Source organism: Mauremys reevesii, linkage group 9 (genome assembly GCF_016161935.1).
Source record: "Mauremys reevesii isolate NIE-2019 linkage group 9, ASM1616193v1, whole genome shotgun sequence".
In the NCBI taxonomy this organism is placed as follows: domain Eukaryota; kingdom Metazoa; phylum Chordata; order Testudines; family Geoemydidae; genus Mauremys; species Mauremys reevesii.
The window spans coordinates 101556831-101578203 of NC_052631.1; the positions used below are offsets into that span (position 1 = coordinate 101556831).

Below are 21373 nucleotides of genomic sequence, written 5' to 3' on the forward strand. Positions count from 1 at the left end.
GGAGATGGATGGCAGGAGAGAGATCACTTGATCATTGCCTGTTAGGTTCACTCCCTCAGGGGCACCTGGCATTGGCCACTGTCGGTAGACAGATACTGGGCTAGATGGACCTTTGGTCTGACCTGGTACGGCCTTTCTTATGTTCTTATGTTCTTATGCCCCTACTTATACAGCCCAAAATGCTGTTAGCCTTCTTGGCAACAAGGGCACACTGTTGACTCATATCCAGCTTCTCGTCCACTGTAACCCCTAGGTCCTTTTCTGCAGAACTGCTGCCCAGCCACTCAGTCCCTAGTCAGTAAAAGCAGCAAAGAATCCTGTGGCACCTTATAGACTAACAGACGTTTTGGAGCATGAGCTTTCATGGGTGAATACCCACTTCGTTGGATGCAAGTATTCACCCATGAAAGCTCATGCTCCAAAACGTCTGTTAGTCTATAAGGTGCCACAGGATTCTTTGCTGCTTTTAAAGATCCAGACTAACACGGCTACCCCTCTGATACTAGTCCCTAGTCTGTAGCAGTGAATGGGATTCTTCTGTCCTAAGTGCAGGACTCTGCACTTGACCTTGTTGAACCTCATCAGGTTTCTTTGGGCCCAATCCTCTAATTTGTCTAGGCTCCTCTGTATCCTATCCCTGCCCTCCAGCGTATCTACCACTCCTCCTAGTTTACTGTCATCTGCAAACTTGCTGAGAGTGCAGCCCATGGCATCTTCCAGATCATTAATGAAGATATTGAACAAAACCGGCCCCAGGACCGACCCCTACGGCACTCCGCTTGAAACCGGCTGCCAACTAGACATGGAGCCATTGATCGCTACCTGTTGAGCCCGACGATCTAGCCAGCTTTCTATCCACCTTATAGTCCAATCATCCAGCCCAGACTTCTTTAACTTGCCGGCAAGAATACTGTGGGAGACTGTATCAAAAACTTTGCTAAAGTCAAGGAATAACACGTCCACTGCTTTCCCCTCATCCACAGAGCCAGTTATCTCCTCACAGAAGGCAATTAGGTTAGTCAGGCATGACTTGCCCTTGGTGAATCCATGCTGACTGTTCCTGATCACTTTCCTCTCCTCTAAGTGCTTCAGAATTGATTCCTTGAGGACCTGCTCCATGATTTTTCCAGGGACTGAGGGGAGGCTGACTGGCCTGTAGTTCCCCAGATCCTCCTCCTTCCCTTTTTTAAAGATGGGCACTACATTAGCCTTTTTCCAGTCATCTGGGACCTCCCCCGATCGCCATGAGTTTTCAAAGATAATGGCCAATGGCTCTACAATCTCATCGGCCAACTCCTTTAGCACCCTCGGACAGGGCTGCCCGGGGGGGTGGCAAGTGGGGCAATTTTCCCCAGGCCCCGCAGAAGCCCCCATGAGAGTTTTTTTGGGCCCCTGGAGCAGGGTCCTTCACTTGCTCCGGGGGCCCTGGAAAACTCTCGCAGGGCCCGGGCCCCCGGAGCTTCTTCTACTCCAGGTCTTTGGCAGCAATTCGGTGGTGTGGGGGTCCTTCTGCCGCCAAATTACCACCGAAGGGGGGGGCCCTCTGCCGCCGAAGACCCCAGGCGCCCTGAATCCTCTGGGCAGCCCTGCCCTCGGATGCAGCACATCCACTCCATGGACTTGTGCTCATCCAGCTTTTCTAAATAGTCCCGAACCACTTCTTTCTCCACAGAGGGCTGGTCACCTCCTCCCCATGCTGTGCTGTCCAGTGCAGTAGTCTGGGAGCTGACCTTGTTCATGAAGACAGAGGCAAAAAAAGCATTGAGTATGTTAGCTTGTTCCACATCCTCTGTCACTAGGTTCCCTCCCTCATTCAGCAAGGGGGCCACACTTTCCTTGACTTTCTTCTTGTTGCTAACATACCTTCTTGTTACTCTTAATATCTCTTGCTAGCGGCAACCAGGTCAAGTTGATAGGTGAAAAGGATAGAAAGTGGACTATCAGAGTGCAGCCCATAGCCTGTCAACCAGCCACGCTACCACTGTTGGACAGTTTTGTCTACACTGGGCAGACACTGCCATGCTGCCATTAGCGCTAGGCCCCAGCCTTGTCTGGCTGACTATTCGGAGGAGAGTCCTAAAGCAGGGAAGAGCTCTATGAACCAATCCCCATTGCTAGGAGGGACTGAATAGGTTGTGAAAGGGGAAATGCGCTGCTAAGTGGGTGTCTGGGTTTCTCCACTTTGGTCGGGGGAAGTCAGAGAAGAAAGAAAAAGATCTTTGAAGAAAACAGCCCAACTTCTCTAAATTAGCAAAGATAATGAAGAAGAAATAAAGAGACAGCCTAGAAGAGCAGGAGCAGACGCAGATGTAGCAGCAAAAGTATCTTGTAAAATGCAGATCAGGAAGAAAGACAGACAGATAACATCATCGTGTGAAATATCGGTACCTAGTGTCCTGCCAAAAGACTTGACGCGGACAGGGCTTATTAACTAACTTACTCTCTTGGCAGCCCCGAGCGCACAGAAGAAATGAAAGATGAAGTCAGAGCATGTGCCCACAGGGAGCAGCTTGTGTAAAAGGCTGCGTGAGCGTCAGAGCCCTGGGGTAGTGAGGTTACTCAGAGGCTGGTCAGAAGCACATGGCTCAAGAGACTTTTTTATATTCTTGGGCTACTAAAAAAAGTGCAAGTGCAGGGGCTGTGTGCATCCATTGCAGTGATGCAGGTGGGACAGGAATCGGGCTCTGCTGTTTCTCTTCTTTTTCTTTAAATAAACCAATCCCATTTCTTGCTCGTTCATTTTAATCCTTCTCAATTTCTTTTTCCTTTTTGTTTTTTAAATTTAAATTTCATTTGTTTTCAAGTTACTTGGTGATATAAATTTTTTTCCAAGTTCAGGAAAAATATTAAATGCTCAAAAAATTGTCTGTGTCCCAGATTTGGTGGGATTAATTCCCAGCAAACTAGGAATTCCTAGCTCCATCTCCTGACTTGGGGAGATTGGTTGCACTTTGCCACATGAAGAATCAGTTAAAAGGGAACACAGATTTGCGTGACTCAGCTCCTTCTGCTGCTAGGTCCTTCTAATCTGCGCTGGCACTTTCTATAGCAGCTCTGTTAAACGCTGCATGCTGCAAAGGGACCCCCTGCCTCTTCGTTAAGATGGTCCCCTGCTGCAGTGAGAGACCCATACAAACGAGAAAGTAACTGATTAAGGGGCGACATACACTGGTCGTGTTAAGGAAGAGTCTTTCCTTCTGGGCAGGTTGTTCCAGAATTGTCTGTTTGGGAGTTTTCACACCTTCCCCTGTAATATCCGGTGCTGGCTACTGTTTGAGACACGCCATGGGAATGGTTGGATCACGGGATTAGATTGGATGAATTTCAGTGTTCCATTACAGTGCCATGAAGGATATCCATCCCCATAGAGGGAAGTGCGGGGGAGTGAAATGTTGGGTGCTGGATAAGCATTGGCCAGGGCAAATTTTGTAGGAATGTAAAAGATCTGGATTGTGTCCACAGGAAACATTGTGTGTGTGTGTGTGTGTGACCCTATGGTGTATATATAACACAGTACAGTGTAGAGAACAAGCACGCACAGCAAACTTTGCAGCCAATATAAACACCAAAAGTTGATTGCAGTGTTGCGTGTCTTACGCCAGGTTGTTTTTACTAAGAAATTAAAATATGGCGATGGATTTGATCTCAGCAAGAGAACTGAAGCAAAGGTCCAGACTCTGCTGGAAGGACGTTGTACAAATGAATCTGAAGTGAAGAGCGACTGGACTCACGCTACCTTCCAGGTGCCTTCACAAGGTAAGGTGCAGGCTGCCGGTCCCCACGCAACCTTTCCAGGCCATTCACCTTCCTGGAAAAATGTGTTGACCTGATTGAAGGTTCCACAACCAAGTTATTGCTGCCCCAGTACAGCTCCATCACCTGAGGTGCATTACGCGCAGCAGAGCCTGTCAGGCTACTAGATGCAAAAACTGTTCTTTGCCAGGTTAGGCCATTTTTTTTGCTTAGCAAATGGTCATTGTTTGAGGGTTGTGGACTTAGGGTCTCTCTACACTGCAGTTAGATGCCCCCGGCTGGCCCATGCCAGCTGACTCGGGCTCTCACTGTAGATTTTTGGGCTTGGATTGCACCAGAGCCAGCAAGTCTACATGGCAGTTAAATGGCCCACGAGCCTGAGCCGACCAGCATGGGCCAGCTGCGGGTTTTAATCGCAGTGTAGACACATCCTTAAACCCCATCATCCCATGCTTGTGCCCTGATAGCAGCACTCTGGCTTGACCTCCCGGCTCGCACATGTGTGTGCATGCATCCTCTCTGCAGTCCCTGGACAGGAGAACTCTGGCTCCATCTCCTCCACCGTGCCCTGCCAGAAGGGGAGAACACGACTGACCTTCCCCATCAGCGATCAATAGTAGTGTCTCGCCTGCACGCTGCCTTTCCCCTCTGGCTCGCAAAACCCTTTGCAGAGTATTGCAGAGCTGTGAAGTGAGTTGTCTGAGAACATGCATCAAGTCATAGACTGAGTCAGAAGTAGGGACTGGCCTCCTGCCTTGTGACCCTGCCTCTCTTAGCTGAAATCTGCTCAATTGCTCAGACAAATCACCTCTGAATAATTAAGCCGGGGTCACTTATTCACCCTTCCCTTGCAAATAAATACATGTAAATAGGGTTTGCTATGCAAAGGGTCACTTAAAATGAAGTGTTTGCCGAGCTAGCGAGTCCCTCTGGCACGTCGCTATCGAATTAGCCTGATTGGTCTGTTTACACGAGCCAGCATGATGGTGCAGAGAAACCAGATGGGCTGGCAAGGCTATTTCTCAGCTCAGCCCAAACAGGGCCTTTCAGATAATAACGTCATTCTTTCCTTTTCCTTTAACAGGAGAGCTGGAGTCACAGATCCGAGACTTCCACTGTGTCTATTACAATTGGGAGCACCTCACATGCACTTGGCAGCTGGGCTGGCTAGCCCCTCCTGGGGCACGTTATGAGCTATATTATTGGTACGTACCAGCTCGGCGGGGAAGCATTTGGGTGCCAGGTGAGCAGTCTCACAGGGCAAACAGCACACTAGCCTCACAAAGAAACAGCCATCGCAATTCTGTTTTCATTGCTGGTGTCCCCATTACATGACTCATAGGTAAATGCCACACACAGATGTTAGCACAAGACATGGGGAACAAAGCATTAACCCTGAAAGCCAAGGTCTGGGGCTCCTGAAAACAGCCGTTGTATCAAATTATTCTAGCAGAGATGTGCCCAAACCAAAAGCTCCCCAAACTTTGGATCTGGAACCAAACCTTGCAGCTTGGAGCCCTGTCTCTAAACTTGTCTGTACCAAACCCCAGGTCTCAATGGCCCTGGGAAAGTTTGGGTTTGGGACTGGAACCTGCGGCTCTCTAAATCATTATTACTGTCCTACAGTTAGCACTGAATACTCTAACAGGGAAGAATTCGTATTCTGCTGCCTGAGATTCTGTGATAGTCCCCAGAGTCTGGACTGCCAGACACTCTGGACTGACAGACAGCTGTGTCCCCTAAATTCTCCAGCCCCCACCAGCAAACTCCCAGTCCCAGACTTTCCCCCAGAAATGTGCCTCTTGTACTGCCCAGCCACCTCCTGTCATTTATTAATAGAAGATGAGATGCACAAGATCTGTCATTTATTAATAGAAAATGAGATGCACAAATCTGGTTATCCCAAATGGAGTTTCCCAAACATTTCAATCCAAACTCTCACTGGTTTAGATAAAACAAGAAAACAAATTTATTAACTACAAAAAGATTTTACGTGATTACAAATAATGAGGTGTAAAACTCAGAATTGGTTACAAGAAAATAAAAGGTAAAATGCACTTAACATCTAACTTAACAAGCTAAATGAATGCAAAGCAAAGGAGTCTCTTACCACATGCTTTAGCAGTCTTACTGGATAGAATCCTACCAGTCAGGCCCACTCCCCCACTTCAGCATTAATTTCCTTGTCCTTCAGGTGGTGGTGATGCCATGGTAGAGAGAAAGGGAGGAGTATTTGGGGACCGCTGTTCCCCTTTCTTATACTTGTCTTTTTCTTTGAAAATCATCTCCAGCTGAGGTTCAGGAGACAGAAAATATGTGGGGACCAGAACCACCTGCTGTTTCTTTGTCAAAATGTAAATTTCTTGCTCATGCCCCTTTTCCTGCCAAAGAATGGCCACTTAACCAGGTGATAGACCATTTGATTTTGTTGACACTTGGCTGAAGCATCAGTTTGTCTTTGAGGAACTATGTGCCTGCTTTTCTACACATAGAAAATGTCTCAATAATGTTATTCAGTAGAATCTTATAGCTTTACATACAAAGTTGCCACACACATTTTACCAGGACAGTAATGACCAGCAAGTTATGAGTTTTCAAACGATATCTCACAAAGCACAATTTGTACAAAATCCATCATAGCCTTGTAAAAAAGATGAACATGGGGCTACAAACTGTCACAGATTCACAGTCACACTTAAACAAATGGCTTAAAAAAGACTAAACTTTTCAGGATTCAAAATTGACTGGAGAGGGGCCCCTTCTGGCTGCCTTCAGGGTAACCTGGGACAGCTCTTAAAGGTGAGATCACTTCCTCCCACAGAGGAGGGCAGTACAGAAAAGAGTGGGTGAGGTTTACCTTCCCCCACTCTGCAGAATGGCTAGGGGGTTAGCCGTAGGACCAGGGACATTGGGGGATTCACCGCCTCTGCCCCCTTCCCCTCCCTGCTCCTATGTCAGCCACTACCCTGGATCCACCTGTAGAGAGGTTACACAGCATGGAGAGGCTCAGCGGAGATGCTAATTGCTCCTGCAGCTGAGTTCGGGCGGGGGGAAAGGTACCTCAGTCTGGACACTTCCCTCCTATGCCACCCATAGCGCCACGCCCTGCAGTCTGCAGAGCCCCGTCCTCACCTAGCCCCAGAGACGGGGCATCCGCCATGGCGAGAACTGCACACACAGATCCAGACCCCGGCCTTAGTTTGTAAATGCAGCCTCCTGGTGAGGGGTCCCTTTCTGCACCTGCTGTGTGTATTTTGCATTTGTGTGTTGCACCTTGAAGGCCCTGCCTTTCCCATCAGAACTAAAGCATGTCAGCCACGCATTTCGGCTCTCCATAAAGTCAGGTAAATCTGACTGTTGTGGGAATTGGCTTGAGTTCACCAGTCCTAGTGAGCAGCCTAGTCTGAAGGTTAATGCATCCAGGCTTTTGTCTTCTTTTGCACCCTGGCCACTCTGGGTCCCTGAATGCATATCCCACAAAAGTTAGGGGCTGTTAAAGTGTAGTGGTGCCAGCCCATCCAGACAAGTGCCGTTAATTCATGCATGGTCCAGCGATTTCTTCCGTGTAGTTAATCCTATTGACCTGCTGCAGGGTGCCACGTAGGTTTCTTTTCTTTAGGAAAAACAAAGTTGGACTTTTGGATCAAAGTAAATTAATAACACACTATCACATTTGTAATAAGTAATGCAAAAGGGAGCCAGTGAATTACTGGTAAGGCATTGTTTTTACTTTCCCCATGAAAATGAGACACCGACATCTTTCCAGTTGTTGGTTTCCACATGCTTTTAGCAACTTTGCCAAAAAACATCAAAACTGATTAGAAGTTGTTTTAGTAACAATAATGCCAAAGATCTGTTTGAAAAATGTGACCGTGAATTGGAAACCTCATCACAGAAACAAACGACTGGAGCTGGACTGTGCTCCAGTTAACACAGCAGCTGCATCAAGGTCATTTTTCAAATTGCAGGAGTCGTTTGCTTATTTATAAAGCAACGTCCAGTGAAGAGAGGGACCTTTCCTGGATAATGTATTCTGCACAGGGACACCCACTGGGCTTTGAACAGAATGGCCAAATTCAGTCCTCCTGCAAACTTCCTGGAAGGACTCCAAGCAAGTGGGAGTTGGGTACCAGCCCTGCCCTAGCAGAAAAGGACCCACTAGTGGCATGTCCAGGATCTGGGCAGGAAGGAGGGTTCCCTCCCTGGAGTGTGGCATGTTGGAGCTCAGTGTTAGGAAGTATTGGGGGAGGCGTATCTCCATGGGAACCCCAGAGGTGTAACACCTGCCGAGCCTATAATGCTCCTAGCTGGGCTGGGGAGGGGTATGTGCCAGTGGCCACGTGTACAAAGTCAGCCCTTCGGCCGGCACAGCCACCAACCAGTACACAGAGGGGTCAGGGCCAGCTCCGTGGCCCTGCCCTTGGCCCCTCCCTGCCGGGAATGTACGTCCTGCTGGCAGCACTGGCCAACGCCCAGCGTTCCTGCAGTGCAAGCAGCCAAGTGAGCAGGAGACCCCCTGGCGTGAGCTCACAGCAGGGTGCAGGCCTGCTTTGGCCCTGGCTGGAGGCAGGGCCGGCTTTAGGAAGCGTTGGGCCCACCCCAACAACAGTTTTCGATGGGGGCAGCAAGATGACTATTAAAATTTTATATATATATATATATATATATATATATATATATATATAATATATATATACATACTATTACTCACTTAGCGGTTGAGCGGGTGGTGGGGGGGCACTGGTGGTGGGTCCTTCAGCGGCGCACTGCTTCGGCAAGGACGCTGCCCGCTGCCAAAGCCCCGCCGACCACCGGGCCGCCGCAAAAAAAAAAAAATTAAAAAAACACCAGGCCTCAGGGGAGGATCTGGGTGCGGGGGCGGGCCTCTTAGGGGGGAAGGGGGGGATGGGGAATGGGCCCTGCCCCCCCTGCTGGAGGAATGGTCCCGGCACAGATGAGGGGAGGGATTCCGGATGCTGCACTAGGCTGTGATTTCCTTGGGAAATGTAACCATGCAGGAACTTACTGTGACAGAGAACGAGGTACCCCCAGCTGCCGGGTTTAGGCACCACTTCCTCCCCCAGAGCTGCTGGCTCCGGTGTTGCGGACACCAGGGTTCAGTACGTGTCATGCTTCCTCTGGAGGAGCTGGTCGCAGGGGCTGATGGGGAGCTCCTCCGCTAGCTCTGCTGGTACAGGCTGGGATTCGTAACCCTGGGATGAATACCTGCCGGTGACCCATGGTAGCAGTTGTTACACTAGTATCTCCCCAGGGTGCAGTAGCTGGAAAGAAAGGGCACGTGCCTCTTCGGCTTAGAGTCCATTTAGTGTCCAGACCTTCCAGGATTTCCAGCACACTGACGCACTTCGCTGCCTTGTGTCAGGGGATATGTTACTTTGCAAGCTTCCTGCACTGTGTGACCTCATTGCAAAAGGGAACATTCTGTATGTTCGGCTCCACATGGTAAAAGCTGCAGTCTCCACGTTCTATCACTCAGCCATATGGCACCTCATCAGTCCTCACGAGTGACTCCCTGATGGCTTACCCGATAACCTGGGTGTGCCCCTTTCCAAGAATGCTGCAGTGCTTCTCACCAGATTTGGACTGAGTCATGGCCTTCTTTGTAAACAGATTTTTAATTTGGTTTAGCCTGAAACTTTAGAGACGAGCAAATCAAAATACAAGACTTTTCTTCTGCCTTCTTGCCTTACTCATTAATTAGTTGCCATTTTTTTTTAACCCTCAATCTTGTAGAACAGGAAATGAAACACAACTTCTTTTTCAGTTCCAAATGCTTTTTCACCATAGCCAGCCTGGGAACAAAAAGGATTCATGTTTAATACTATGGGTGTTTTTATATGATCATAAAATAGTGATATTAATATTTATTCACTCTGACTGATGATTTAAAAGGCCATTCTGGTGTAGATCTTGATTGATCTCGCATATTTATTTCACTGAATCATTGGATCATGAATACTATTTTAGTCAAGGACCTGTCAGACCTTTCTGAAGAATAAAACACAGTGCAAATAGTTTAAAAATCCCTGATTTTAAATATGGCATGTAACAGAATTTTCTTACCTTATGCATAGGTATGAAGGGCTGGATCATGCAGTGCAATGCAGCGACTATATTCAGACTCATGGAAGAAATACTGGATGCAATTTGCAAAACCTGAGGCAGGCAGAATATATTGATTTCAACGTCTGTGTTAATGGTTCTTCAGAGTCCACACAGCTGAGACCCTCCTACTTCACATTCCATCTTCAGAACCTAGGTAATGACGACGGACCCATCTATTTTTGCAGGCTTGGGGGGGAAAGAGGCGGGTTCTTACATGGTCTAGTAGCTCCTGGGATGAGTCAGTAGCTGTCTTGGGACCATGTTTCAGTGGTTTGTAAGTACGATGGTAATTAACTGCCAGAACTGCTTACCAAAGGATGTGGTACAGTCTCCATCACTGGCCATCTTTAAATCAAGCCTGGCTGTCTTGGTACAAGATCTTCTCCAGTTCGACCTCAAATTATTGTGGTAGTTGCAGGATTTACTGGGGGAGGGTTTCCTACCCTGGGCTTTACAGGACGCCAGAGGGTTGCCAGATGTCCAGTTTTCAACCGAACACCCAGTTGAAAAGGGACCCTCCCCAGCCCCGTGAAAATGAGCAAGTGAGTGAGGGTGGGGGAGAGAGAGCAGCAGAGGGTTAAGGGGAGATGGAGTGGGTGAAACCTCAGGGACAGGGCGGGGCAAGGGTGTATGGTTTTGTTCGGTCAGAAAGTTGGCAACCCTAGAAAACTTTCACATCTATGAACTGAAAGCAAAGAAGCTTCGCTTCTCTACACCAGCTGAGGATCTCGCCCTTATGGGCTGGTGGAGTAGTTTTACGGTCTTGGCTCGGCAGCCTTAATAACTGGGTAATTTAGGTGTTGAACTGAAGTCTTCAAACTTTGCAGTAACTATTGTGTGCGTTAAAGACGCTGACAGCATGGGGAAAGTGCTGGGCACATTTTAAAAAAATCAGCTACAGGTTCACTTATAAGAAGCCAGTTGGTTCTAGTCCAGTCTAAGGGCCAAATTCAATGTCTCAGTAAACAGTGGCAATTGAGGCTGTCTAAACTGGTTTAACAGTTGCATTGAGGACGCTGGAAGTAGGTGTAAGTCACCTGAACTTATCCTCTCCCCAAGACCTCTGGATTTGGCCCTAAATGTGATAACTGGTCTACAAAGGTGTTTCCTAGTGCCATCCTAATGGCCATATTAAGGGAGAATTTTGTAAATAACCATGGAAAGAAACAAACTGTTGCAGATGCTGGGAGAAAGTGGGGAGGTGGGTTCCTGCTCACAGGACAGGTGTTTCCTCCTCTTTCACCTAGCGACTGTGTTACTGGCTGGCCCTTCAGACGATCGTCACTCTGAGAACGATGGGGCAGCACTGATGGAAGTCCGTACTGGTGGGAGCAAAGACTCCATTCGGTATTCTGCAGATAATACCTGATGCGGCATATTACTGGCTGTGGGTGATTTAATAAGAATGGCCATTGGAACAGAAACAGCTTCTCTGTGTCTTAATAGAACTTGTGATAATTCAGAAAAGTGCAGGGACCTTTCAGCTTTTTATTAAAACCAAGAGATACACAACTGGATGCAGTATGACGGTTACTGTTAGCCTGTTTGGCTAAAACCATAAGTGAGTTTAGAGGGAGCTGCAGCCCGGGGGACCAAAAACAGGTGTGTGGCTTGGACAGCTAATAGAAGAGAGTACAAATGTGCTCGCCTGCCCCTTGGTAGGGCCTCGTCGCATGGAAATTGCACCGGGCTACGTTCCCTTACTCTCACACAAACGTGTTGGTCCAGGGGAGGGAGCTGCCTGTATGACTTTAGGCAAGTCACATAATATTAGAACTAGGCAGAAGTTTTTGCCCGAAACATTTTGTGCCAAAAAATGCAGATTCAGGTTGACAGAAACATTTTGCAAATTTGTGCTGAATTCGCCAAATTACTTTTATTTGGGGGGAGTGGAAAAAGTCTGAAAACAATCTGAAAAAACCTAAACCTTTTTTTTCCAACACTTTCCAACCCTGATAGTCTATGATTCTATGATTCTATGATTTTTCAATTTGAAATGACTTTGTTCTGAAAATTTCTTACATTTCTTAAAAAATTAAAAATGTTTAAAAAGGCTTGAGAATGAAAAGAAACATTTTGACCCAAAACAAATTTTACTCTTTGGTTTGCTGAAAATATTTGTTTCAAGTTGACCTGAATTTGGTTTATTTAACGGATGGCGAACTGAAAAATCAGTTCCTCTCTCTGCGCTCTACTCACTAGCTCTGTAGCCCTGTTTGCCCGTCCGTAATAGGGGGACAATGAGCTCTCTCTCCCTCTGGGCAGTGTCACGAGGATGAAGCCATTAAAGCGTGTGAGATAAGTCAGGATTTGAGTGGTGGGGGAGACGCCTCAGGATATAGGTTGTGTAATAGAGTAGGGAGCTGTAATGGGTTTTGTTTACCATTTTACACATCACCTATGAATTTAGCTCCTTTAGCCAGCATTATATTTGAAGGCAATTTAGAATGTTTCTACCTAGGAAGTTGGCATGTGACTGGGATTGATTTATCGCTTCGGTATTAACAACATTTCTGATTGATATGCTGCTGGGCTTGGGAACAATCGTAATGACTCCAGAGTGAGGCTGGCCAACGTTTTTCATTTGAAAGTCTGTTTCTGATGAAAAACAGCCTTTTTAGAATATCAAATTACTGGTGAAAGCTATTTCTTTCTATCCAACTTTTCCATACTTACCAGGGTTCTCTTCCACCTCTAATTTCTGCGATTGCAAGCAATTGCGTTATTTTTAGAGAGCACAGATAAGCTTGCTGCTGTTCTGCAACATGTAACTTCATGAGACAAAGCTGGTTTGACCAAAGGATAATCTTAAATCCTGGAACATTTACCACTGAAGCCAAAGCTCTAAATATTATGGACTGTATTATGCCATAGGTTTTTAAGGTGAATACTCTCACAAATGCACTGCCATTGATTTTAATGTGAAATTCTGCTTAAAAGTCTCTCTGGCACATGATAGACCCTCACGTAAGAAGGGAGCAATCATTAGCAATTCCTATAGTAAAGAACACACGCTCCCGCTGTCACTTCCCCCCAGGAGGCAGGAAATGCCATCACGCTCAGACCCCAAATGTACACAAGAGAAGGCAAAGCCTCTGGCAGAGGGTGGATGTTCCCTTGGTGTGTGGACATCTCCGTACCCAGGTTCATAACAGCAAGCTAACGCAAACCCGGGTGCAGTTAGTGGCAAGATGGAGATTTGCTACAAGCTTTTGCACAGTGACAGATGATGTGCTGATGGCAGCAATATCCTGGACAAACCTTACTGAATTAAATGAATGTATCATTGTGGGCCAGGCATTGTGCAGAATTCCGTGGGGAGGGGATCACACCCTGCCAGAGATTAAGAACAGTGGAGGGTGGTTAGGCAAATTCACTTGGGTTGCAATATTGTCCAAGCGGTACCACCTCCTGGAGAGAGGCTCCCATGGACTGGTTCAGACTGGATTCTCCAGTGACCAACGGACAGAGAAAGGACTTAGGTTAAATAACCTGACTCTGGCTCTTCGTTCTGATCCAGCAAATGGACAGGGTCCAGTCTTTGCTGGGAAGGGTTGGAATGACTCGTTCCCGTCTGTTCTTGTTCTGAGCCAAAGGGGTTATGACCTGGTAACTGCAGGAAAACCTCCTGGGGCTGCTTAGCGCCCTTGTTGGCACTGAGGTGTTGTCTGGTAAGCTCATTCTCATGCCCATAGTTCTTTGATTGTGTTTTCTGTAATGCTTTCACCTTCGGAATATGTGCTGAGAAAGAGCCGTGTGGTAATTTAACCATGGCAGCTCCACTTTCTTGTCTCTGAGGAGGAAATTAAAGCAGTCCTGATGTTGCTGGGGAATTCACAGTGTAGGCAGGGAGCTTGGCAGCCTGAAAATACCCTGGTCAGGAGGGAGAGAGACGCACGTCTCCACCCAAGAGAGGTGTCGGCTGGAGAGCCAGAAGCCTAAATACGGGTGCCCTGGCTGGAGGGAAATACAGGTCCAGTTGCCCTGAACTGTGATGCTGACCAATGCCATTTCACCTACAATAACATCTCAAAATACTTGCCATGCGTTAAGGAGTTTTTAAGTACCAAACCCCATGTTTCAGAGGCAGAATTTAATTCTCAATTCGGAATTAAATGTAATGGTCCACATCTGTCTTCAAGGCAGCCTACATCCATGCAGCTGGTTGTCAGGGCCAGGGCCGGCTCCAGGCACCAGCCGAGCAAGCTGGCGCTTGGGGTGGCAGATTCTAAGGGGCGGCTTCCGCCCAATCCTAGGGCAGCACGGCCGCCCTTTTTTTTTCTTTGTTCGCTGCTCTGGCTGCCCTGTAGGGGGTGGCGGCGCGGAGGAGGGGAGCACCCTGCTGGGAGCCGGCTGCGGGCTCCGTCTGCCCCAGCCGGTGCCAGGACTGCAGCCAGCCTGGCAGCCCACGTCCTTCCCTCCCCGCCAACCGGAGCGGCGCGGCGAGAGGGGCCGAGTGGTGAGCGCCCCAGCTGAAGGAAGCCCTGGCCGCCCCCTCTTCTCTCTCTCTCCCCCCCTGCTTCCTCCCCTCTCCCCTGCTAGCTGGGGTGCGCACGCCACTGCCCGGGGCACGTCTGCAGTGCAGGGAGTCCCACTAGCCAAAAGTTTGCACCCCGGCTCCGGCCGCCCCGCAGGTTTATTTATTTATTTATTTATTTGCTTCGCCGCTCCAGCCGCCCCGCAGGTTTTTTGTTTTTTTTTTGCTTGGGGCAGCAAAGAAGCCAGAGCCAGCCCTGATCAGGACGCCAGAGGGCACTGGGTACCGTCTCAGGAGAAGCCGCTGAAGTTCAACCAGGACTGAAAGCAGCAATGATTCCCCAGTGGAAGGTCTAATCATGTCTCTCTCCTTTTCAGTCAAACCTTCTCCGCCTGAGAAGCTGTCGGTTTCCATTTCTCCCTCTGAGGAAGTTCATGTGGAGTGGAGCCCTCCTGCTGGGGGTACCCCCCCGCGCTGCCTGGACTACGAGGTGCAGCTGACAGAGCATGATGGTGATGCTGATGCTCCCTGGACGGTATGCGACACACACACGGTTGATAACCAACTTTCTTACACAGGCTGTAGTTTAAGATGCATGAGAAGGTTGCTCATCGTGAAGCCTGTTCCATCCCCTTGCTGTCAGGATGGGATGGGAGGGCTGGAAGCTGAAGCAGGCAAGGAACAGCCCTGAACTGAATGGTGGGAAGGCTCATTAGCTGCCACCTGTTTGTAAAAGCTGGTGAGGAGTGAGGTGCATTGGGGCAAAGTTTGACCAGCTGCAGAGAGAGAGACCTTGCTCGAGCCTGCTCCAGACATACGGTGGTGTAACAGAGGGCAGGATCTGACCTCTACAGCTGGAATATAAGGTGACATAAAAAGATCCAATCTTGTGCCTTCTGGATTGGATTGTAAGCTCTGCGAGGGGCAGAGAGACGTGGCTGGCAGGTTCTCCATCGTGCCTGCGCATGAATGTAAAAGCCTGTCATTCCTCCCCCCAGCTGAGCTCACTGCCCCAGGACTCTGGCTGTGCCATAGCTTCACCTCGGCTGATAGCCCCGGCACAGGACTCGACTGGATGGGAGGCAGGGGCAGCAGGCTGGCGTGCCCGGCTCCCCCGGCTCCCCTGGTGAAGAGCTGCCTGCACCACGCTCTTCGCAGTGCTTAACTGGGTGGCAGGGATGCTATTGTACGCGCCCTCCCTGCGTGGTGCCTGAGGGCAGAGCTTGTTATGCCAGACCCTACTTATTGCCAGCTCATGGAGAGACGAGAACGAAGGCTTTACAAAGGGACCAGACGTCTGTTTGGGGGAGGAGGAGCATATACTCACTTCTAGGGGTGACTGTACCGTCAGATGTTCATTTCTTTCTGGGTGAGGCCTGGTTTTATAGCTGTGGCCCTAATCAGGATTTAGGAGATCTGGGTTCGAATCTAATGTTTACCCAGACTCCACGTGTTACCGCAAGCTAGTCGCTTCATCTCTCCGGGGCTCAGTTTTCCATTTGTAAAATGGGGATAACAGTACTTCCTTCCTCCCAGCTCCTCTGGCCAGTCTGTATAGACTGGAGTCTCTTCAGGGCACGGTGCTGTGCACTGCCCCTGGCAAAAAGGAGCCCTGGCTTCTCCGGAGGCCCCAGGAGATACTTGGACAACTTTCCAATTCAAGCATCCAAAATATGAATGGTGTCAGTCCTGCAGCCTGCGCCCGGCAAAGCTTTCCGTGGAATCCACGGGTGTTTCGCCTGAGCAAGGATTTAGGATTTGGCCCAAGGCAAGTGTAATTTTAATTTCTTCAAAGAAGTGGTGATGAACACACGCTAACGCTGATGTGCAGCCCCTTTCCTCGTGCCTGTTCAGTTACAATATGGGCTCCAGAGTTGCTGGGATGAATCCCTGTAAGGCTGTGTTTACTGGCAAATTATAATCCACCAGTTAGGTCACTTTACGAAGGGCTCCACAAATTAGCAAGAATAAACTGTGGCCGTAGCTCACATGCCAGTACAATTGGCTTAGACGGTTGATTAGTTTGTTCATTTTACTCATGCTAGGTCTGTAGAAAGCCATCACTAAATGCATTTCAAATAAACAAAGCCAGCCTCCTGGGGGGTTTACCAGCGTCCGCAGGAGCAGTCGCTATATTGCCAGAAGACGCTCTCCCCTTGCACTGTCTAGCCCGTGTAACTGAGTAGCTCAGGGGTGTGGAGCGACACAGATATACTGATGTCAGTTTCTAGTGTCGAGACCTGGTCTAACTCCTGTAGCACATAATCAATCAACCTTCTTTATTCTGCATGTTCACCTCTTTCTCAGGCTGTCTCAACCCAAGTGGAAACCGCCTTTACCTTCTCCCAGTCCAATCGCAGCCGCGTCTCATGCGTCCGTGTACGAGGGAAAACAAACATGTTCTGCGCCGACAAGGGCTTTTGGAGTGAATGGACGCGGGAGTGTTTCTACGGTAGGAGACAGTAAAAGAAACTAGTGCGGTTGGGCCCCTTTATCGGTCTGTCTTGGGGCTGAGAGCTGGGCATCTGGCCCAGAGATGGTTTTGCGTCTTCAAAGCACATTGCAAACATGGGCTATTTAACCTTCACCAAACACCCCCCCACCCCCATTTCACAGGCAGGAAACTGCCTCTTGGTGGCCACGCAGTGCTCTGCTGGCCGCAGAACTGAAACAGTTTTGCTGGACAGGGGCTAATTTTGCAGATCTGACTATAGGGAGTACGCCCCAGCTCCATGAGAACGCTTTCCAAGTCTCTGTGGGGCAGGATTTCGGGACTAGGGACAGAGGCGGTGCTGTGCTGGCCATGGGTCCATTGGCCATTGTTTGTTCTGAGTACAGGACCATGCAGCCTCAGGAAGCAGTAGCCTGTGGAGAACCACATCCTGGGGGCCGGTTTCCTTCCCGGCTCAGCAGGGAGACCATCTGCACCGCCCAGCGTCGTGACCTTGGCGTGGAAGGCAAGGGTTTAGCTGCCAGAGGGGATTTCTGGTTGCTGAAATGGGGCTGGGGATTTGGGGAGGAGAGGGCTCTAGGAGGATGAGCCCTTCTCTGAGAAGCAAAGGGGCAGCACGTGGATACAGCCCCCCCCCCTTGCTATGAAGCAGGCGTGCATAGCAAATCACTTCCCAGGCTGCGCCACAGCCATGGCATTTCTGCATCTGGTCACCCCAGGAAAGCACCAGTCATGAGACTAGCGAGTAAACCCACTTATAGATGCGGTGACACACCACTTCTGGGAAGCAGCATGGAGGGGGGCTTGGTTTAATTAGCGGTGACAGCCGCAGTCTGAATGAACGCAGGGAGAGTGGAACGCTCCAACAGCCGGGACAGCAGGCTGGTGGGGCTCTGGTCAGACTTGGCTGCGGGGAATAGCTGGCTCTAAGCTCATGTTGCGGGGGGCTCAGGAGCACACCCCCATTCCCTGGAATGTGTGTCTCAGCCCACGTACTCAGACTGCCTCCGGCTGCACACTGGCTGCTAGCAGGCTGCGGTGAGAACTCAATAGGCTGCTGTTTTCCCAGCCCATATGCTGTGACCCTCGGGGGCGGAGGTGGTAACGGGGACCACCCCGCCTTGCGTCCACGGGGAGAGGGGAAGAAATCAGCAAAATCTTATTGTTGCTAGGAACCTCTCCTGCCTTCTGCTGCTGCCTCCTCGCTTCCTGCCTCAGAACCAGCCTCAGCTCTGGGGGCTGAGAGAGCTGAGCTGCTAGAGACCTCATAGCCGCTGGGAGAGGGAGGAGGAGACCAGCATCCCTCACCCAAACCACCCCCATTGGGTCTTCCCATGAACTAAATCCCAGCTGCCTTTGCAACCACGAAGGCTTGTGAGATGAGGAGGGAGGCATGATGGCTTTTTGGGGGGTGAGGGGGTTACACATTAATACTTTCAAGCTGCACTGGGTTATCATTGGATGCAGGTGACCAAGCGTATTGTTTCTGTGACCTGGCTACATGAGCGACATGGTTACAGTGGGACTTTCTGGACTGAATTCAAAATCAGTTTCATTAGGTTAGTTGTTTTGAGTCCTGATTATAAAAAGCTGCTAAGTGCCCTGTACAGCACATGATTGGCGAGGGCCCTGGAATCAGGCCTTGGTTGTGCCTCAGGCTTCCTGTGTATTCTTGGGCGGGTCACGTAACCCCTCTAGGCCTCACGTCCTCATCTGTGACATGGGGATGCCAGTCATTTCCATCTCCCCTCTGTCTGCCAGGGCTACTCAGATTGGAAATGTTTTGCGGGAGGCGCTTCCTTTCCTTGGCAATTGGAAAAGCTAAAACAAGAATTGTGAAAACGTTAATTCCCTTCGTAAACACACATTATCACCTCAATTCCACCACACTGCTGCAAATCTAAAGTAACACCCCAGACTCTCTCCAGCATGCGTGAGATCAGAACTGGGCTGGCTGCCTCAAGGTTTGTGAAAGATGGGTCCCTCCTGAAGCGAGTGGGTGATAAAATCTTAGTGCAGCAAAGAGCAGCACTGGTGGACATAGCTGGGCATAATGTGTCTAAACCTAAAATATTTGCAAGGATTAATGGACGTGTGCAGCATGTTAAATCTACTAATACACTAGCCCATATGCTGAGAAAATGGGATTTGTACTTGGCTCCAGTCTTGTTGCAGTGAAATGTAATTACTGCCGAATGGAGAAATTCCTTTAATGCTTTGTGGTTTGTCTTCGCAGTGTCCAGAAAAGATGAAAAGCAGCTGTTCATCCTCATTGCAGTAGCCTTAAGTTTTCTGACTGTCATCATACTATTTCTATTAGCTGCACAGCGCAAGAAAAGGTAAATGCCAAGGCAACTTGTAGGCTACATACGTCTGTCTAGCTTTTTCAGCTTGTACAGTTAGAAATGAAATGAAGTACAACTGCTATAATGTCATATTCTATCGCCATTGACAGTGACCTAAGAGCAGACCTTGCGCCTTAGACTGGCATTAAGCAGTATTTGTTTCACACTCTAGCAATGACTATTAAGTTTAATACAATAGTAACAGTTACTGTTAACCAACACCGCTATTGTGCATAAACGTATAGCTCTCCTTAGCACACAAATGGCGAAATAAGAGTGACAGTTTTTGTGTCGGTTTCATGATATAAAACGTATTAGAAAGGCCCAGGGAGTGAGCGGGTATATCTTCTTCCTAACTGTCTAGGTCAAATTCAAGTGATGTAAGTTACACTTCTGATCAGATTTTCCTAGTGATCTCTCTCCTGATCTCTCTCCTGCCATCCATCTCCACCCTCTGACGAACAGAGGCTAGGGACACCATTCTTACCCATCCTGGCTAATAGCCATTTATGGACTTAGCCACCATGAATTTATCCAGTTCCCTTTTAAACATTGTTATAGTCCTAGCCTTCACAACCTCCTCAGGTAAGGAGTTCCACAAGTTGACTGTGCGCTGCATGAAGAAGAACTTCCTTTTATTTGTTTTAAACCTGCTGCCTATTAATTTCATTTGGTGACCCCTAGTTCTTGTATTATGGGAATAAGTAAATAACTTTTCCTTATCCACTTTCTCAACATCACTCATGATTTTATATACCTCTATCATATCCCCCCTTAGTCTTCTCTTTTCCAAGCTGAAGAGTCCTAGCCTCTTTAATCTTTTCTCATATGGGACCCTCTCCAAACCCCTAATCATTTTAGTTGCCCTTTTCTGAACCTTTTCTAGTGCTAGAATATCTTTTTTGAGGTGAGGAGACCACACAGTATTCGAGATGTGGGCGTACCATGGATTTATATAAGGGCAATAATATATTCTCAGTCTTATTCTCTATCCCCTTTTTAATGATTCCTAACATCCTGTTTGCTTTTTTGACCGCCTCTGCACACTGCATGGACATCTTCAGAGAACTATCCATGATGACTCCAAGATCTTTTTCCTGACTCGTTGTAGCTAAATTAGCCCCTATCATATTGTATGTATAGTTGGGGTTATTTTTTCCAATGTGCATTACTTTTACCTGTTACCCCAGTGGAATTCTCAACTGTTTCCATTTGTTCCAATGGAGTTACTCCCAGCTTACAGCAGTGGAACTAATGCCAGCATCTGTGCCCAAAGCCATGGGGCCAGATCTTCAACCCTGGGGTAAATTTGTCTGAGCTGTACTGGAACTATGTCAGTTCACGCGGCGCTGCTGCTCCACTCTTTTGATGCCAATAGCTCTTTCATGCATTGTTGGGTAGACATTTTCCCATATTAATGATTGCACAGAGGGAAGCAGGTCTGGTAAATTAATTACCCACATCCTAGTTAATTAAATGGTCTTTGGGTCCGAAGTATCCCTTAGGATCTGTATCAAGCAAATTACCCATGAAACCTATGGTTAGAATCACTCTTTCTCTATAGCCACATAATCTCAAAGCACATGGATAGTCTGTTGTTTTTACTCATGCAGGTGTCAATACAGAGGAAGAGTTAGCTATAGAAATATTGTCACTCTAATAATAGATGAATTGAAGCCTATTAAATAGAGCAATTATTTGGATGTCCCGGCTTTTATACATACCTACATGTTGATATTTCTGTTTTTTAATTTGCCTTTTATATTTTTAAGACCAAATGGAGAGAAAAATATATCACCTACAGCTCTATATTTGGAATAATTCCTGACCAAAATGATTTCCAGAGATGCCCTCTGAGCTGTCAGCGGAACTTACTGCTGCATTATGCACGTTATTGATGGCCATAATAAAGACCCATGCCAACTTCTGGTTCTTGGCAAATTTCACGCTCCAGTGGGATGCTAACGCTGCAAATGGGCTTGCTGTGCAGCTTGTGTCCAATGGATTGCCCTTAGCATGTCATCCCAAGAACAGACATGAAACCTGAACTTCTTACGAGTCTTTTCTACTTCCCCACCCCTATTTAGTATGCTTCTATAGTCCAACAACGCAACGGTCAGAGAAGTTTTTTGACTGATGCTAGAATAATTTTTTATGATAAAATAACGGTGCAAAAAAGGAGGCAGTGGAGACTGTGATGAATAATATCGACAGGGCTGC

General features: G+C 48.2%; 1 protein-coding gene across 1 annotated transcript in view; it reads left to right on the plus strand.

The window, feature by feature from the left end:
• Positions 1-21078, plus strand: part of IL13RA2 (interleukin 13 receptor subunit alpha 2) — a 29224-nt gene extending 8146 nt beyond the window's left edge. Inside the window, exons 4-10 of the mRNA XM_039489688.1 lie at positions 3603-3756; positions 4838-4958; positions 9849-10033; positions 14734-14891; positions 16664-16808; positions 19045-19147; positions 20926-21078. Of these exons, the coding sequence (XP_039345622.1) occupies positions 3603-3756; positions 4838-4958; positions 9849-10033; positions 14734-14891; positions 16664-16808; positions 19045-19147; positions 20926-20974 (915 nt within the window). The 3' untranslated portion in view covers positions 20975-21078. The remainder of the gene's footprint in view (positions 1-3602; positions 3757-4837; positions 4959-9848; positions 10034-14733; positions 14892-16663; positions 16809-19044; positions 19148-20925) is intronic.
• Positions 21079-21373: the final 295 nt, after the last annotated feature.